Source organism: Schistocerca americana, chromosome 7 (assembly GCF_021461395.2).
Source record: "Schistocerca americana isolate TAMUIC-IGC-003095 chromosome 7, iqSchAmer2.1, whole genome shotgun sequence".
NCBI lineage: Eukaryota > Metazoa > Arthropoda > Insecta > Orthoptera > Acrididae > Schistocerca > Schistocerca americana.
In genome coordinates this window covers 258,088,174-258,108,814 of record NC_060125.1, presented here as the reverse complement: position 1 = coordinate 258,108,814, position 20,641 = coordinate 258,088,174, and the positions used below count along the sequence as shown (strand labels likewise).

General features: G+C 38.6%; 1 protein-coding gene across 1 annotated transcript in view; it reads right to left on the bottom strand.

The window, feature by feature from the left end:
• Window positions 1-2,781: 2,781 nt before the first annotated feature.
• The window catches only part of LOC124623171 (sodium channel protein para), an 876,466-nt gene continuing 858,606 nt past the window's right edge, over window positions 2,782-20,641 (bottom strand). The window contains exons 33-34 of the mRNA XM_047148975.1: window positions 16,246-16,449; window positions 2,782-3,403 (exon numbers count right to left, since the gene is read on the bottom strand). Of these exons, the coding sequence (XP_047004931.1) occupies window positions 2,804-3,403; window positions 16,246-16,449 (804 nt within the window). The 3' untranslated portion in view covers window positions 2,782-2,803. The remainder of the gene's footprint in view (window positions 3,404-16,245; window positions 16,450-20,641) is intronic.

Below are 20,641 nucleotides of genomic sequence, written 5' to 3'. Positions count from 1 at the left end.
TCTGTACCACATAACCTGCCTGGCGAAAGCAAATAACCTTCTGCTAGTTATAATAATAGCTAAGTATTAACAACAATGCTCAGATTATTCAAATGTGTTTCTCTGTCACTCATAAGATTATGCTACAAAGCACTTCCTTGAATGAGAAGATCTTTTATTTTCTCAAAATATATTCAACTTATAAAAAATGAGGCATCACAAGTGTTATTAGCATTCTAAAGGCTCATTTTCTGTGTGCTTGTTATGGTTATTTTGCATACAAAAGCAATGAAGAACAAAAGGATTCTTACATTTTGAAATAGTTTGAGCAACAACTGTTTTTAAAGCCTGTTATTACACAATATTCCTTCCAGCAAATCGGCTTTGTGGTGTTCTCCCTTTGTCTCTCCCTACAAATCATGCTTACATACAAGCATCTGCAGCTACAGGCAAAACACACACACACACACACACACACACACACACACACACACACACACACAAACACACACACACACACACATTAAAATGTTATCTCTCATTCTCTCTCTCTCTCTCTCTCTCCACCACACCACACACACACATGACTTGTGTGCACATGTGTGCATGGACACACACACACACACACACACACACACACACACACACACACACACACTAGTAGTGATGGGGAAGAGGCAGGCAGAAATGTTTACAACTTGGTTCAGTATCCACTCACACGGCAACGAACTTCCAAAGAACCAATACTACACACACATAAAGGATTTGACATATTACTCCAATGATGTTTCAGTGCAGATATGATTCCTTGGAATTTCTGGCAATGTGTAACATTTTTTGCTATTTACTTTTAGTCAAACTGTGTGTTAAAAAAATATTTAACAATATGAATAACATTTTATGGACATTAATTTGCACTAATATGACTAACTTCAACAAATGACACACTTGTCAGCCATGAATTTACAAAGCTCTAGGAAAGACTGAAGCTTTTTAGACAGGTGTCAGAGGTTAAGTTTTATGTTAATACACTGAGAGCAGTGACAACAAATATATAGTTTGCTTCAAATTAAAAATTTAACAACATCTGAATTAACGAGATTATTTAAATATAATAAAATACTCTTAAAATTAACCACTTGCATGAGTTAATAAATTTCTGTAACAAAATGTAGAGATGAATGTATAACTTTATTTCATATCTTTGTATATAAAACAAATTTTATTAATTAAGAAATGTTATCACATTTGTATAACCATTCTCTGGATTCTGAATCCAAATTTACTGCAACTTATAACATGTACTTTAATCCTTATTTTTTTGTTTATAAGGGTGGAAGAACTATATATTTTTGAACCATTGGTTGTAAAAAAATAGAACCAAATAATATTAACACCTTAAACAAAGAAGGAATTTGTACATAATAACAACATTTTGCTATGCAGTTGTGGTAAAATTATATAGATGGGAGCTGTGTGAGGATGTGCAGGCAGATGGTTTCTGCACGGACATGGGGAAGTATCTGTCACATGAAGATCCCACATACCTGCAAAACCGCACTATAGCATCATTTGTAACCTAGTTTAAAGTCAATGCTACAAAAATTAGAAAATATGAAATTTTGCCATAAAATAATAAAAACTGATTAGATTCTGACTTTGATTTAAACAATTTTATTTCATGAGTTTTAACAATGCAATGATATCTTGTGTTGCCATTCCTGGGAAGCTGAATTTAAGTAGTAATCATTTATGGGCACTGTCATCAAATCTAAGTAGATATATAAAAAGAGTCTCAGGAAAATCAAATTTTTGTTATTGCATTTTGTATTTCAAATGTTTAAACAACTGCATCAAGAAAATGCAACTGTTACACTAAGAGATTTTAATATGGGATTTTTCTGATGACCTCAATTAAAAATATTCTGTAGAAAAGAAAAGAACACTCATACACACATTGCTTAGCACAATAAGAGTTCTAAATTCATCACAGTTTTATAAAACACAAAACGCGAATTGCTCAGCGTACAAAAAATGGGACGTAATCTGTATAGAACCCTACTTCACATCTGCTTGTGCTTTTCTCATTTGTGCAAATTAAATGGCGGCATCTGATGGGTGATAAATTATGTGAAATGCCGTTTTATTTTTAGAGTATTTATTGTGCAACAAGTTTAGAACTCTTATGTCAAACATTTCCGAAATTTTCCCCAAAGATAACGGAATGGAGAGAATCACAGTTCGACACTTTGGAACAAAAATATCTATGCTTTCATACGCGAGACGTATTCAAAATACCTTTGTGGATTCTGAAAGGAAGAATAGTGTATAAAAATAACAATCGAAAACACGGAACAGTTAGCACAAGAAGAAAACAGATTCTAACAACAACCACAGCTTACATGCTCTTCTCACCCTTAAAAAAACATGTTACAAGCAATTCATGCCGACTTCCTCTCTACAACTACACCGCCCGACACACCATGCGTTTCGGCGGTACTGTGAGAGGAAACTAAAACGACCTTTACAAAAATAACCAACATGTCGACATGTTCACGTGTTCGAAAGCTTGAATTTTACAAACAGATATATAACGTGGCACTGGCAATATGGAGGATGAATAAAAACTGTTTCCGCAAACGAAGCACACACGCGTCAAGTTCAGCCCATTTTAAAACTGTGAGAAGCTGGCGGCCCCTCCCGTGGCACGGCCGACCCCACTGGAGACGCCGGGGAGGCGGGGCGTCCGCGTGGGGGCGGCGGCGGCGGGCGGCGGAGGCGACGGCGGGGGCAGGGGCGGGGGCGGGGGGAGGGGCGGCCGTGCTCACACGTCCGTTGACCGCGACGTCACGCTGGGCGAGCGCGAATGAATGACGACACGGTGGCCGTTCTTGGTGACGAAGCCGTCGCTCTCGACAAGCACGGCTGTCTGTCGACGATCGTCGCTACCATCTGCGTCGATGTCACCATCGCAGGGCACGGCGTCTGACTCATCACTGGGCCCACCGAGCCGCTGCTGTTTGTGCTTCCGCCATGCATTCTGGATGAGGCGCGCACAGTACTCTTCTCGCTGACGCCACAATGTCGATGAAACATGCTCGTAACCTGGCTGTCCCACTTTAACCTCAACCAGCTCTGCAGTCTCATCAATTGGGTTCCCTTTCCGCGCAAAGAAGTCCTTTGTGAGTGCGTCCAAAATATCTACGCAGTACATTAGGTCCCCTTTGCAGATTGGTATGTCCATTGACACTATCTTGTACTTATTTGGCTTGTGGATCTGCAATGGTGGCTCCAGCACATCAAAGAGATCAGATAACTGATCATAACGGATATACTGTGTACCATTGGGGTCAAATTGCTGCCATATTTCATAGTACATGTCATAGTCATCATCTGTGAGACCTTCCTGGACGTCTTCTGTTGCCTGAAAAACATTGAATATCTTATTAGCTGTAGCTCAATTTTCTCTGATGACAGCAGTCACAAAACTAATGAAATCATACATAATTTATTACAAACACATAAAAATGAATATGGCTGTCATCTTTCAACTATGATTAAAATAAAAATAAAAAATAATACTTTTGAATGAGCATGTACACGGACTAGTACAGTGAGAACAGAAACTATAGCCACAAATTCAGAAGTTGCCATCTCACAGGAAAATGAATAAAATTTTTCATTTCAACTTACATCCATAAATATGTACATGTTTGGTGATAGATAATAACACAGTTAATCAAAAATTGCAGAATGACTTTGGAGTACAAGTAGTCAAGTGTTGCTACCTAATGGTCCAATGTCCATGACTGGGCCAAAGCAAGATGAAATTAATCTACAGTCAAGGAAACTGACATGGTGGAGAGACCACACAGATCTACTGAGAATGTTATTGCTCCAGTGTATTCCAACCAAATACCAAAGCTTTTGCTACTATTTTTATATCTTTGTGTGAGACAGAGTTGTGTGATGGCAGAGCAAACTAAGTAAAATTCAAAAACTTGAAGCAAGCACTTCTTCACAGTTAACACCTCATCCTGCTCTAGAAATGAATACTAAATCTTTATGTTCTTACAATTCATCATACTCCCTCCAGAACCAACCTGCAGTGAATTGCACAGCAATTGAGAGGATAACAGCACGGCCATCTATTATATAAAATATAAATTTGTAGATATAACATCCTATGAACATTTTTGTTTCTTTCTTTAGAAGTATTATTATGAAATTTATCTATTTAGTTACATTTTTTCCTTTAAATAAAAATTTTGACACTGATTTTTCAATTGCCTTTATAGAATGTGAACTTCCACAGCCACCTGTTTCAGGTCGTTATGCTGCGAACGAAAGAATTTCTTGGAGAAAGTGAACATTGCATCCCCAGTTGAGGAAAGACAACTTCAAGGGGATTGTAGCTTTTATGAAAGTCCAATGCACACACTGGCTCACAACTGACTGTGTACAGCCACATGTTTAAAAACTCAAGCCCAACTGGCCATTGTTGGAACTATTGTTTGCCAGTCCTACTGCCCTACAGTCGAACACTATCATGTATCTTTTTTATCGATGGAGTCCATTTCCCATTCAGTTTTACACCTTTCTCTGTACAATTAAGATTGTGGCAATAATGAAAGTACCACTGCTTTATGCAGTGCAACACATCATTACCTAGGGTTCTGGGGAGTCCCAACATTTGCAGTAAGGATGAATTGGAGCATCCTTGGTATCCTTCCAAATTCAAGTTCAAAAAGAAATTCTTTGCAGGCACCTTGAATGTAAACTCATAAATAAAAATTGGTAAACAGAAAGGACTTGCAATTCTCTTTGATAAGCATGAAATACAAAGTAGTACAAGAAACCACTTTTTGGATGAAAATGTTACAAAAGCCAAAAACCACAGAATCTTTAAGTGCAAACCAGCAATAAAAATTATGACAGGCATGCCAATACTTGGTACCACCTTATACATTCATAAAAATTTTGTAGGTAACGTTACAGGATTCAAATCCAGTTCGGAAAGACAGTCTCTCTCTCATTGTGAAATGCAAAAAGAAACAATATACTTTGTTAATTGCCATGCTCCAAATACTGATTACAATAAGAAAAATCCAAGTAAAGTAGAATCATTCTGGGAACTTTTGGAAGGCAAAATATCAAAAATTCCAAACTCACATGTGATACTACTGGGGGATTTTAAAACACAAATAGAGAGGGGAAAAAACTTTTCGAAAAATAGTAGCAGAACATACAGCCCCTAAAAGGAATGAATAGAGATGGCACACAACTAATTAATCTCTGTAAAAAATTTCACTTGAAGTTAATGTCTGCCTCCTTCAAAAAATTGCAAAGAAAATAAAAAACGTGGATATCTCCAAATACAACACTAGGAGAGTTCCAATTACATAATGTGCTATTTCTGAAGGCAATATTAAAGAATTCATGAATGTAAAAGTAACAAGAAACAGGGGATTTGCAATTCCTGATTACTAAATATTACCTGCTTAAAATTAAACTGAAACTTCTCCCTAGTAAAAACCAAAAAAGGACAGCAAAAATTGATTAAATAAAACACAGACAGGTTCAACATCATAAAAGAGGCAAAAAATCATTTTTAAGAAGAAATTAAAAGATACCTAAATCAGGGAAATGGGAAGACTTACCCAAATAAATCAAAAGGACAGCAAAGAATGTATTTGGATCAACAAAAATGAAGAAGAAAGTCTGGTGGGATGAAATCGATCAAAGAGCAGTTGCAGAAAGAACAAAACAGTGGAAAATTTGGAAATTTTCTGGAAAGACTGAGAACCGTGATGAATTGAAAATGCAAAGGAAAGAAACAGAAAGAATAATAAAAAGTGCTAAATGATCTTTCGAGAAGTCACAACTTCCAGACATACAAAACAGCTTTGTTAAAAATAGCTCCCAGAATTTCTACCAGGTGATTAAAAATCATCTAAAGGACTATCAAGCTCCAAGTATCTGCTTCAGAGTTGAAAATGTTAAAATAAGCCTAAGCATTACCCAGAACTGTGAAATACTGAGAAAGTACTCTTAACAATTCTTGAACTGTGAAGAACCTAACTGTAAGCTGGAACTTCCAGATCTTCACAAACACACAGTAGATCCACCACCTACAGCTGAAGAAATTAAAAAAGCAATAAGTATCCTGAAAAACAAGCCCAGAGGAGAAGACTGTACTGCAGCTGAACTCATAAAATAATCTCAACCAAAAATTATAACTAACTTTCAGATCATGTTTGAAGAAATGTTAGAAATGGAGAAGATTCCAAAAGATTGGAAAGTGGCACTTTTCCATCCTTTGCACAAGAAAGGTGATAAATATGACATAACTACAGAGGTGTATCTCTTGCCAGTGGGTTTTATAACAATAATATTACTCAACAAGTTAAAAGCAACACTTGATAGTCATTTGGGAGAATATCACAGTGGCTTTAGAAAGGGTAGAGCTTGCTCAGAACAGATTTTTGCATTTGAAGCCCATAATACGTCACCGTCTTACAAACTCTAAAGACACAGTTGTAAAATTCATAGATTTTAAAAAGGCATTTGATTTGGTTGATAGGGTAACACTAGATAAAGTGGTCCAAGAATTTGGCATTAAATCTAAACTAGCAAACCTTATTCATGAAATGCTAACAGACACCAAATCAAAAGTATAGTTTTGGGGTGAAATATCTAAGGCATTCAAATTAAAAACAGGTGTACGACAAGATGATGGGCTGTTTCCGCTCCTCTTCGTCTGTGTCCTAGAGAAAATAATAAGAGAATGGAAACAAAAACTAAAAGAACATAAGCTATTAACAATAAGAGTAGGACGAGAACAAAGGTATTGAAATTCACTGTGTATCATTTGTGGATGATTTTGCCATTCTTTAGGAAAACCTAACAAATGCAAGAATACAAATCAGTATCTGGACAAAAAAAAGTTTAAGAATTTCTGTAGAAACACAGAATTTATGAAAAACATACAAAATGATCCAAGAATCCTAGTAACAGATTTTGGGCAGATAAAGAGGTTTAATAGATATAAATATTTGGGAGAAATGGCTCCAGAAAATGGATTAGAATAATTGACTGTTGAAGAGAAAGTATGTAAAATGGAGAGAGCAAATGGTATAACCAGGAACATTTACAATAAAAGGTTTCCAACTAAAAATTTGAAAATATAGCACTACAACACAGTAGTAAAACAAGAATGTCTTTATTCAAGTGAATGTTTAGCACTGAATTACAAATTACTCAAACTTGAAATCCTAGAAAGAAGAATCATGAAAATGGTATGGAAACTAAGGAATATTGAAGAAGTATATTGCAACATAGAAAACATAAATGAAATGCAATGGAAAAGGGAACTGCTATTTTTTGGATGTTTATACAGAACAAACAGCAACACATTAACCAAACGGATTTTTAAATATCTTTGGGATAGGAAAACAACAACAGCCTGGATTCAAGAAGTTAGGAAATATTTGGAAATAAACAACATAAGTGAAAAAATGCAACCGAAAGAGAGACTTTTAAGAAGAAAGTGTTAAAAAGTTCCAAGGCACGAGGTAGAAGAAGACAGACTCACAATGGTCTGAGGAGAGAAAAAGGATATGTAGTGAGAAAATGATAGAATATTGGAGGAAGAAGAAAGAATAAAAAAGGAGGGAGCATTGAAATTGGCACATGGTCCTTAGATGACACAAACACAAAAAGAAAAAGGAGAAGAAAAAAATTCCTGGATGGAGAAATGTGTAAAATTTTTATTGGCTTTCTTTTATTTTACAGTTAAAATTATTGTTGATTTTAATAATCTCAACTGCCTCTCTGTATAGAGTATTGTAGAATCTGCTCATGGAAGCTAGAGCCTGAGTTTTATCAAATAGAATGTGATCATCTCCTGGGTGCAAAGAGTGTTCTGTAACAGTAGATCCATCTATTTCTTCCCATGTGCAGTCCCCCTCACCAGGTTCTTCTAAATGTTTTTCCGTCGATCTTTTTGTACTCATGTACACATTTCCACAAATACACAGTATCCTGTAAATTCCTAATTTTTCCAATAGTTTGTGAGGACCCGTGACCCACCTTAAGTACTTTTTGGAGGGGGAGGGGGGGGGGATGGTTTTATAAATTACAGTGACATTCTGTTCCTTGAAGGAAAAGCAAGGATTTACAGAATGGTATGTAGTTATTTCCATACACTGGTACTGCAAAAAGAATGTGGAATAATGACTAGGAGAAAAGAAGGACAATTATACAAGGGAAGAAACAGAAGAAAGCTGTGTTAGGGAACACATTTTGTAGCCCCAAGAGACCATCAAATTTGATTTGATAAGTCTAAGGTCCTGGCTGCCGCAAGAAGATATTACAATAGGACATATGCTGATTATTTAATAACAGTAACTTTAATTGGAAAGAGAACCACATGAGACTCAATAGTATCTGGTTTCTGGTCCTGAAATGGTGTGTACCAGTCTTCCACCAAGGGTGACAGCAATACTGGATGACAGCAACCAACAATAGTCAACTACACTCAGAGTTTTGAAAATATATGACATAATGCCTCTGCACGTAAGTCAGTAGTGAGCCAGGTCACATTTTGGGACCTTCGTAGTAGTTGCAGCCCTCCTTGAAGTTGTTCTCAGCAGATAGGGAGGAATAATCAGTTTTCTTCATGTAATTCTTTCATTCACAGCATAATAGTCTAGAATATTTTAATAAAAGTCAACTGCCTGTATTTCTTAATCTTGAGAAACAAGGCCATATTGACACAACACCCTAAAATAGTATGTACGGGTTTAACAAAAACTTCATTTCCCAGATGGCACCAGAATAGATCAACACAGCAAGACAATACACTGCAATAGGACAGAAGTGGATATGGAGAAGCAATATGGTAAGATATGTACAAAATAGTCAGACAGCTAAAAAACAAATATTAAAATGATAGGGTAATCCACAATAATAATTGATAAAATGCTTAGCTGTGATAGATAAACCAGTTATATATCTAATCAATTGTAACATTAAAGAGGGCACCTTCCACGGCACACTAAAACACAGCACACACAAAAAAGGATCAAATTTGGAAGTCCCTAATTACAGTCTGATGTAACTGATTCCCACATGCAGTATTGGTTTTGACTCAGTTACACAGACTCTTCTTAATGTTTTCTTCACAAGAAGCTTTCTACTTGCAGAAATTCCACATCATTTTAGTAAAGGTCGCAGTACTTTTTCACTGACACTGTTAAAATTTACCAGCCTAGTAAAGAAACTGTGATGCAATAGTAACTTTGTAGAGTGGTACAGGCATGACTGGTGACTACCATTCTGTGGCTTTCAGGGAAACTGGCATCTTTATTTTCCTCACCATTCCAGGTATGTCAAAGGATAGGCTTGTTACTATACTATCTGTATGTTAATTTATGTTTTTCAGTGATGAAAGAGTGATGTTTTGATTGGCTGAGTAGATCATGTATCCTATGTTCTGATTTTGTGCTAAGACTGGTTGACAGAAGCAAATCAAGCAGCTGCCATCTCAATTTAAATGCTTTCAAACATGTTGTATTTGATGGTTTGTATATTTATACTTACGTACTACAAAAATATTCAGATTGAATGGAACACCCCATTAAATGTCTGCCCAAAACACACAGTTAAAGTATGATTTGTTGTGTTCAAGTGACTATGGTATATACAACTGTTACTGTAAATTGTTCTTCTCATGGGGCTCTTCATTTTTAAATTTGTGTATTTTCTTAAATTATTTAATGAGAATATCATATTTCAATTAATGACTTATGTAATTAAAAGTTGCATGTCAAGGTTTTGCTTTTGAACATTAGTTCTAACGTAGTGTCTATGTGACCTCTGTGAACACAAGCCAGCTAGCCACTGTTCTTCTATGTTGCTTCAGCTAGCCACTGGTCTTACATGTTGCTTGAACTCTTCTGGTCCAAGATGTTCGGTTTCCTGGCTATGAAGATTTATACTTGTCACAGAGAAATGGGGGTTTGTGTAATATCTCATTATCTGGCATGTATGTGTGCTTTCCTGTGGCTACTGTCTGTGGTTGGGTTGGTTGGTTGGTTGGTTGGTTTGGAGAGCAAAGGGGCCAAACTACAGGGTTATCAGTCCCTTTGTCTGTGATAGTGTCAGCTTCTGGGGGAAGGAGGCTTTCTTCAGCTTGGAGCTGATGAGGTAGTTTTTCCCTAACACTCAGAAATGAATAGTTGCAGTAGCATTAGAATCTGGTACATGGTGAAATTCTTTCCCCATCCCTTTGCGGAGAGCTTGTAGTAGTGGGGACAGGGAGCAGCAACTTACAGATGTGCTGTAAGTTGGATTCTGATTGGCTGGAAGAGCTAAATTTTAAATAAATTCATGGAGTGGCTTGGAGCTTGTGAAATTGAAAGAGTTGGCCAGCGGCCCTCGTAGAGTGTCAAAGTTCAGTGCCCTCTGGGGCAGTGGTCACAATTTTTGTTGTGTGTTTCTGAAGGTGATCCTTTGTGATCAACCAAGTTAAGAAGTGAAATGGAGAAGACTGAGAGCATGTGAAATTTGTTCCAGGGAAGAGGCAAGGAATTCTGCTTAGGCACTTTCCTGTTTTCCTTGGCAAGTGTTGCAAATTAGTGAGCGTGGACTTGTTTCATAAAAATAGACATCAGAGCAGAGCATGGAGCCATTAACTAGATGGTGTCGGATAAAGGTGTTGTAATGGAGCCATAAGTGGATGGAGGTAGTGTTGGATAAAAGTGTTGTACTTGCTAGGGTTAATTAATGCCAGTAATTTTCATGTATTTACATGCAAAGCTGACTGTGATATTTTTGTGTAATCCTTGCCTTACTGACATTGAACTGTAGTGCAGTTTTGCTGTCATGTTGATTATCAAAGAGGGTTAATTGTAGCCAGTTGGAGGTGATGTCTTGAACTGTTAGTGATGAACATATTACTGTCGAGTAGTCAGATCTCAGAACATTCCCTGAAAATGTTTAGATGGCTGCAGAGCTTTTAATTGTTGATTCAGATTTGTGAGATGTTAAACCCTGTCTTGTGGGTCAACCCTTATTTAAAGAGATTTTAAATATGTGTCAATGTAAATAATTAACCCAAGTCCACTAATACATTTTGTGCAATGCTATGGAAGTTCCAAAGAATGGACCAAAGGAATGTTTCACAACCAGCAGAGATTGTATTGTCTGTGTCATCTTCAGTCTGAATACTGACTTGATGCAGCTATCCAGGCTAGTCCGTCCTGTGAAAGTGTTTTCATATCTGCCTTACTAATGTATCCTACACTTATTTCTCTGGCAGCTCGGACTAGAATGCAATTGTCAAGTAGAATGGAAGAAGCAGTCTGGAGGGGGACAGGATAGCAGGGTACATGTGAGGGGAGAGAAAAGCACTGTCTGGTGGGCCAGGTACTAGATTGCGAACAGGTGCAGTGTCCAGAAGTTGTGAGGCAGGGAGGTGTGGCACGGAGCAAGGAAAATGGGGAGTGAAAAAAACCAAGTCTCCATCCTGTTTCTTAAATGCTGCATAAATCATGGAATCTCCCCCACAGACCTAATCATAAAAATTTCTTTCTCTGGATCCCACAAACAAGGGATCTGACTCTCCCATTTGAGATATCTGAATTAAACAAGGCTATTAAGGGGAGTAAAACTGGTAAAGCATCTGGTCTAGATGACATCCGTATGGAGCAAATCAAGAATTTCAGCCCAGAAACAAGAAAGTGGATCCTACAGCTTTTCAACAACTGCATGAACCACTGCCAAATACCAAAGATCTGGCGAAAGAGCAGGGTGATAGCTCTTCTGAAACCTGGAAAGGAAGCAAATCATCCCAAGAATTTCAGCCCAGTTAGCCTTTTGAGTCACCTTTATAAACTGTTCGAACGTATGATTCTGAATAGAATCCTACCAGTAATAGACCCTCTTCTCATACCCGAACAAGCAGGATTTCGACCAAACAGAAGCTGCACAGGACAGCTTTTGAATCTCACTCAGTTTATAGAGGATGGCTTTGAAACCCATCAAGTAACGGGCGTGGTCTTCGTGGATCTCACAGCAGCGTATGATACTTTCCATCATCGGTTACTCCACGCAAAATTATACGATATGGTCAAGAACGCCCACCTTGTTAGACTACTCAGCACCCTCCTCCAAAACCACAGGTTTTTTGTTGAATTTCAAGGGCAACGCAGTCGCTGGAGAGCGCATAAAAATGGTCTATCTCATGGGAGCATCTTGGCTCCACTTCTCTTCAACATTTATACCAACGACCAGCCATTGACCCCAGGCACAAGGAGATTCTTATATGCAGATGACCTAGCTCTTGCTACGCAGAGCTCATGCTTTGAAAGAGTGGAAAGAAACCTGACAACAGCACTTAGAACACTGTCAAGCTACTACAATCAGAACCAACTCAGACCAAACTCTTCGAAGACACAAGTGTGTGCCTTGCATCCAACGCCAGCATCATCACATACCTAAATACTTGGGAGTCACTCTCGATAGAACTCTGACATTTAAAACTCACTGCAAGAACACCAAAATGAAAATCTCCGCTCGAAACAACTTAATTCGCAAACTAGCGGGGACACAGTGGGGATCACATCCAAAAACTATTTGCTGTTCTGCAATAGCACTGTGCTTTTCTACTGCTGAATATGCTTCTCCAGTCTGGTACAGGTCATCTCATGCCAGACAAGTAGACACTGCTCTCAGCGAAACCTGCAGGTTGATCACAGGTTGCTTAAGACCTACCCCAACTGATAAGCTCTACTGCCTGGGTGGAATAGCGCCACCATGGGTACGCAGAACAGTGGCTGCCAACAAGGAGAGACTGAAAGTGGAACAGGACAGTGCCCATCCACTGCACGTACATAATCCACCACAGCAAAGGCTGAGATCGTGAAAGAACTCCCTGAGAACATCCGAGAAGCTCACCATTTCACCAGAGAAGGCAAGGGTGGAGTTATGGAAGAAGTCGATGCCTCAACTGCAGATGCCAGAAGCTGAAGAACTACCACCTGCACACAACGAGAGCTGGACAATCCAGAGACAACCTGAAGAGGTGGGGCTTCATAACAGAAGATACGGCCTGTGATTGTGGACAAGAACAAGCCACAAGCCACATACTCCAGTGCCTTTTGTGCCCTACATCCTGCACGAAGATTGATCTTGCCACTCCAAGCACCTGAGAATACTCCTCCTTTCACAATGACCTTCACATTTTCACATTCTGCCAGTCCCTAGCCCTCACAAACCTCGTACTCCAAAATCATCTCCATGGTACAGGCATCAAGGAATGCGTCTGCTCCCTCCACAAGATACTCCTACTGTGCAATCCCTGCTACATACATCTCTGAAACTGAACCCCTTGCTCTCCAGTATCTGGAGCAATCCAGATACCACCTTCATAAATTAACCAAACTGTTGACATCCTAATGCCTCAAGGCACCACTATCCTACCCAGAGTGTACCTCATCCTCAAACCCTCACAGCACCCAAACCCTGCCTAGCTAATCTTTTAAGCTCGCCACATCTCCAAAAACTCCCTACCGACATTCCATCAAATCCAGAGCTGAAAAATTCCCATAACACTGTTGTTAATCTTTTCACCAAAACTCTCAACCCCACAGAAATTTCAGTCATATCCAAATGCCTCACCTTTGCCCTACACCCAAATTTAACCACACTAGATTTGTCAAAGACCTACTTTCTTCCTCCCGATCTCTGCAATGGAAACACTTCTTTGCCATCAATCCCTCCAGCCAAAGTCAACCTAACCCCAACACTGAACTCTGCCTCTCTCAGTTCATACCACCATCCAACTGTAATCCTAACCCCTCCTAACCTTCCAGGAACTCCTTACCTCCAACTTGGCCTCACCATCCTTCCTCACATACATTCCTCAGAACAGCAACCTTACAGCAGAATAAAGGAAAGCCACGCACAAACTCAAAACAAATCCTGACCTAACCATCCTACCCGCAGACAAAGGTTCCATCACTGTTGCTACGAACCACAGTGACTACCTAGCAGAAAGCCTCTGCCAGTTATTTAATGCCTCCACCTATCAACTCTACCAGAGTGATTCCATCCCAGAAGTCCAACGTAACCTCCAATCCCTGCTTAAGCCTTAGACCCTTCCCAGAACCTTTCCCCTGAACTCATTTCCCTGCTCACCCCTATAATACCCCACACCCCCACCTTCTACATACTCCCCAAAATCCACAAATCCAACATCTTCGACACTTCATTGATCAACATCTCCAACCAACTGCCCACAATATAGCCACCAACATCAACATGCTAGCCACTTCCTTCACTGACTGTCTACCAATACCACGCTTTCAGCTCCTGGATCCCTACTCATCACTTTCAATACCATTTCCCTAAACACCAACATTCATCATGCACATGGTCTTTCTACTACTGAATAATATCCTTTCCAACAACCTTCAGACTCCAAACACACTACCTCATTCCTTGTATACCTTACTAGCTTTCTCATAACTCACAACTACTTCTCCTTTGAAGGGAGGATATACACAAACAAATCAGTGGCACAACAATGGGCACCCAAGTGGCACCCTACTATGCCAAACTGCTTGGGGGCTGTCTAGAGGAGACGTTCCCAGTGTCCCAAAACGCCCAACCCCTAGTCTGGTTCAGTTTCATTGATGAGATCTTCATGATCTGGACTCAAGGCCACCAAGATACCCTATTTTTATTCCTTCACTACCTCAACACCTATCACATCTACTTCACCTGGTCCTCCTCAATGTACAGTGCCACCTTTCTTGATACTGACCTCCTCCTCTTTGATGGCTCTGTCTGCACCTCTGCCCACATTAAACCCACTAACCAACAACAGTACCTGCATTCTGACAGCTGTCACTCCTTTCAAACCAAAAAACCACTCCCATACAGTCTGGCCAACCAGGGACAGCGTACCTGCCGTGACAAAAACTCCCTTTCTCAGTATGCTTAGGGTCTCACCATGGCCTTCACAGACAGGCACTATCCCCAAAAGACCTAGTCTATAAATAGATCTCCCATGCAATTTCCCCTCACACACCCAACTCTCCCACTGCCCCCAAGAATCAGCCACAGCACAGCACATCTTGGCACAGTGTTACACTGTCCGGGTTATCTGGATACTTCCCACTGACACCAACCTATCAGAACTGCAGAGATGGGAACTTGCCCTTCAATATATTCTCTCTTCCCGTTACACACCAGGCCTCAACTCAATTTCAAGTTGCCGCCCCTCGTACCTCACCTATCATTCAACAACATCTTTGCTTCTGTACTTCCGCCTCGACTGACATCTCTGCCCAACCTCTTTGCATTTACATATGTCTGCCTGTGTCTGTATATGTGCAGATGGATATGTGTGTGTGTGCGCGAGTGTATACCTGTCCTTTTTTCCCCCTGAGGTAAGTCTTTCTGCTCCCAGGATTGGAATGACTCCTTACCCTCTCCCTTAAAACCCACATCTTTTCACCTTTCCCTCTCCTTCCCTCTTTCCTGACAAAGCAACCTTGGGTTGCGAAAGCTTGAAATTTGTGTGTGTGTTTGTGTGTTTTTTATTGTGTCTATCAACATACCATCGCTTTCTCGTTTGGTAAGTTACAGCATCTTTGTTTTTTATATATCTTAGGATCTTTAGTCGACTGTCATGTTGTGGTTTTTCTGAGAATTCAAGCCACTCCATCAATGAATATCTTCACAAGGATTATAGCTCATAACTCTGTCTGCATTAGAATTGCACAATATCCATGTATCGGACTCTTTCCACATCCCAGAGACTCTTCCCCAAGGGATCCATGGAAAACGATAAATGTAATGTAACAAATGTGACTCATTCTGGTGAGACATCAGAAAAAATACTAAATGAGCATAGGCTGAAGGTCCCGTGATGAGCATCAACAAATAAAACACCATGATGTGGCCATGGAAACCCAACAATTTTACTCATCAATGTATGGATCATATATTTTCATTTGCCCTGACAATCCAAAAAACACATTTTACTCAGATGGGTATCAATGTTGTGTGTGCACAAAATCATAAAACAATAAATTACTTACAATTCCACATCACTAAGTTACAGAAATAACTAAATGTCTTAAACTTATATAGTTCTCTAATTACTTTAACTGTAATATCTCATCTTTGTCTACCTGCATAATCATGACTCTTCAGTAACTTAAAAAAAAGAAGACAGGTTTTGTAAGTTCATACCTGTGAGTAATTTTCTAAGATGACTGCTATGTACATGTTGATGACGATGAGGAAACTAATTACAAGGTATGACAGGAGAAAAGCAATGCCTACAGTAGCCGAACCACAATTTCCAGGATAGCCAATTTCACTGTTGGGCTTGTTGCAGTTTTCCTCATTAATAATTCCATCTAGTACACCATCCCATCCAGCAGATGTTGACATCTGAACACAGAGTACAGTATGATAATTGTTACAGATAAAAGCAATTATTCACTGAGTAGAAATAATCATGTAACATTATATAAAGTTTGTAAAAATCTTACTAAAATTAAGCAACAATAACAAAAAAATCTAAAAAATGAAATAAAAAATATTTTTTCATCATGAAATCTACTTTATTAAAATTACACACACACACACACACACACACACACACACACACACAGTAGTGGAAAGACAATGGTCGATATAAATAATGGAAGAAGAAATTGTAAAAACTCATTGTATATTGCACATAAACAAGACTGAGAAAGTTCCTGATCTTTCAGACAACTCCTTTTTCAGAATCAACAGAATACACTTATGCCTGCATTGCTAAAATGCCTTGGCTGACTAAACCGTGCCATCACTGCAGTTACATTGGGGTTAGGGGTTGTGTCTAGTGGAGTGGATGATTGGAGAAGGGAGGTGGGGATTGGGAGGGAGGGTCGGGGATCTTCCTGGTTGTTAACCCCCACATTCATAACTTCTTCATAAAATCCTCTGTACATATCACACTCACTAATCATCAATAGTACCAGCGTTCTGATAGCAGTCACCCCTTCCTTACTAAAATCTCTCTCCCACATAGCCTGATCACTAGTGCATGGTGTATCTGCAGTGAAAAGCAATTCTTGGCATTATATGTTGAAAGTACTATTAAGGCCCTTCCACACATGCGCTTCTCCCGCCTTCCACCACAAACCCAAAATTGGAACAACTTAACCATATTCTTTGTTGAAAGGGTGGTATTTTGTTGTGGCATGGGACAGGTGGTTTGATGTGTTTCTGGTAATGGTTTTCTTTCAACTTTGGAACAGATGCAGTACATAGTTATTGGATGGCAACTATCTTCAGTGGTCACTGTCTTGTGTTTTGTATAAACATGTTGGAATAAAATCTTCTTATTTGAAACAGTGGATTGTACTAAACATACAAACAGATCTGAGTGAGGTTAATGTGGACTCTGCACCAGCAATGAAGACAGGTTACTAATGGACATGAATTTAGATGTGGTCATAAAAGCATTGCAGGTTTCTCAAGTTCAGCATCTCTGAGGTTTTTTCCTTAAAAATGTGTCAGTAAAATTCAGGGTATTTCAACAGATGATTGTAATATCAAGATTAGAGAGAATATTTGATGGTAGAGATGTCAGCCAAATGTCCATATAGAAACCCTAAATGAAATTTTTCAATCAGAGTAGCTGAATGCGTATTTGTTGTCATTCTTGTTGACTCCAGATCAATGGGGGTAAAGAAAGAACATTTAAAAATCAAGTTTTGAGACACAGTATTACAATCTGAAGAGCTTCTTGCATCTTCGTGTTACTATAAACATAAAACAGCTCTATCATTAGGCTTAAGACACATATCTGGAACAAAAAAGTGGGCCAGAAAAGACAAAGTGAAAACAGGTTTGTTGGCAGGAAGCAACCACATTATTATAAAAAAATGTGCTTTTGCAACAAGAAAATCTGTGTAGTCATACATTGACCACCATGATGGCAATGTTCTCCAGCTGTGCTACAAAATAGTTCACCACCCAACACATTACCCACATTTTACCACAAGTAAATTTTGTCTGTCCCCTAATTTAATATAATGGCTTGAAAGAAAACGTTTTTTCATGTAATTCAAAGGTTATCTGTGCTGTAAAATGTAGAACTGGAAAAAGATTCCTGTACGGAGGTAATGAAAACAAATGAATGTTACTGGATCAAATACACTGAGCTTATTGGAAATTAAGTTCAAAGTTAAATTTTCATTACACTAATAAAGAAATAAACAATATAAAACTAGAAAACTAACAGATAAAAGACAGAATCAATGGGTCATCAAAAACAGAAACCTTACATCATTTGACATTAGTTCCATATGCTTGTACAGACCAGCAGAAGCAACAATTCTTGAACATGTTAGGCATCTAAACAATAAATATTAGCTAACATCATGGTCATTAGCGAACACAGCTATTTTATGATCAGCAATCACTTATATATTAAAAAAGTTCTGCTTAACATTGTCATGAACCTTACTGGAAACCAAAGACAAAATGCTGATACAGAAGCAAAAACTACTGGAGTTTCACTTAGTAAGCAACAAATTGAATGTGTAATGGCAACAATTAACCACAGATCACTTAATTTTATATCTAATAATGCAAACATCAGGCACACTTAGAGATAAAATACTGAAAACGATAAGTACCATAAACATTATTTTCTCACCATGATGCTGCTAATGAATAGCCCTTCAAATTCTGTACAAATCATTTGATTAGTGCTTACAGGAAGTGTTGTAATGCACCTGACTGCCTGTCAGGTGAAATAGAGATTGCAAGGTATACGGTTTTACATGAAGAGAACTTAATCAGGTGTATGGTATGTGAATATGTGCACCTCAATGAGAAAACACGAATGCACTGGTTGAAGGACTAGTTTTAGAGAAACTCAATGTGTATAGTGTATGCCAAGTGCATTTTGAAAGATTTAAAACATTACAGCTACAAAATTACTATGAAAATGTTGTCTTATGCAAGGTGCAGTTATCATCTTCCTAGGGTTCTGTGGCTCAGTCAGTAAAAATGGAACACTTGTAGGATCACTATGCTCTCCATCTGTCTCAATGTCTGTCTTTCTGTCTGACTGTTAAGACCCCCTTTCCTCAGAAATAGGCAGAAGTATCAAGTTCAAATTTATGTCATTTCCTAAGATCTAAGGTCCCTTGGCGGTGCAAAAAATTTAAGCTTCTAAGTCAACAGACTAAAAATATATGGCCATATATGTCACATATTTCGATACTCACAAACTCATTCATCAAAACCTTTATATTAACCATATCTATAACATATTGGGCCTGGTGGTCTAGCAGTAAGGCGTGTGCCTGAAAACTGAGAGGTCACATGATCAAATCTTGGTCAGAACATGATTTTTTCATTCTTCGTTTTAACCTAGCCTTCACCTCTTAATGACTTGAGGAGTTTCCAGAAACAACGCATTGTTCCGATCCCATATTAACATGTAGGTCCCCTTTCCCAGGCTGGATAACAGGGGTTGGTTACAGATGCACAAGTCACTGAAGTAGCATTCCATAAATAATGGGGACTAGTCAGTTGAGCCACGTTAAATTGTTACTACTATCTACATACATAATTAAGTTTGTTTGGAACCCTCAGAGTGTGAATCCTATTCTCACTTGTTGAGGTTTCTTTTATTCTACCTTAAAATATTTTAGCACTTTCTATGTTACGTTCAGTCAATAATTCTTTATTGATGTACAAATTCTTTATTGCTCAAAAAACTGTGAATTTGTGACTTTTCTGTATGTTTATGATATTACCAAAAGGAAGCGCTGGCAGGTCGATAGACACACAAACAAACACAAACATACACACAAAATTCAAGCTTTCGCAACCAACGGTTGCTTCCTCTTTCCTGACACACAAAATTCAAGCTTTCGCAACCAGCGGTTGCTTCCTCTTTCCTGACGAAGCAACCGTTGGTTGCGAAAGCTTGAATTTTGTGTGTATGATTGTGTTTGTTTGTGTGTCTATTGACCTGCCAGCACTTTCTTTTGGTAAGTCACATCATCTTTATTTTTAGATATATTTTTCCCACGTGGAATGTTTCCCTCTATTATGTTTATAATATTAGCATCATAAACTTGCTGCATTACAGGACAAATACTTCATTAACAACATTTATAATATACACATAAGAACACAAACAACATGAGTTAACCATAGAATGTCTGAAAGTTAATGAACAAAAATCAAACAGGATTCAGTGATATTTGTTTTAGCTCATAATGACATGAGACATTTATTTCTCTCTCTCTCTCTCTCTCTCTCTCTCTCTCTCTCTCTCTACAAAGGTCTAATGGTACTTTCTGCTGAAACGGGCAAGGTGTTCAGATCATGTGACAATCAGTGGAGGGGTAGGTGATTCTGCCAAGTCTTGTCATAAACTATCCAGTCACATTAATGTGACCACCTGTCAAAAACCTGAATAACCATCTTTTGCAGCATAGACCACTGTGAGGCATGCAAGAAGAGAATCAGTGATGTTCTGGAAGGTACCTACTAGGATGTGGAGCCATTCTAACTCCAGTGCCATGGGCAGCTGTGCTAGGTTTCTCTATTGAGGTTCGATGTCATG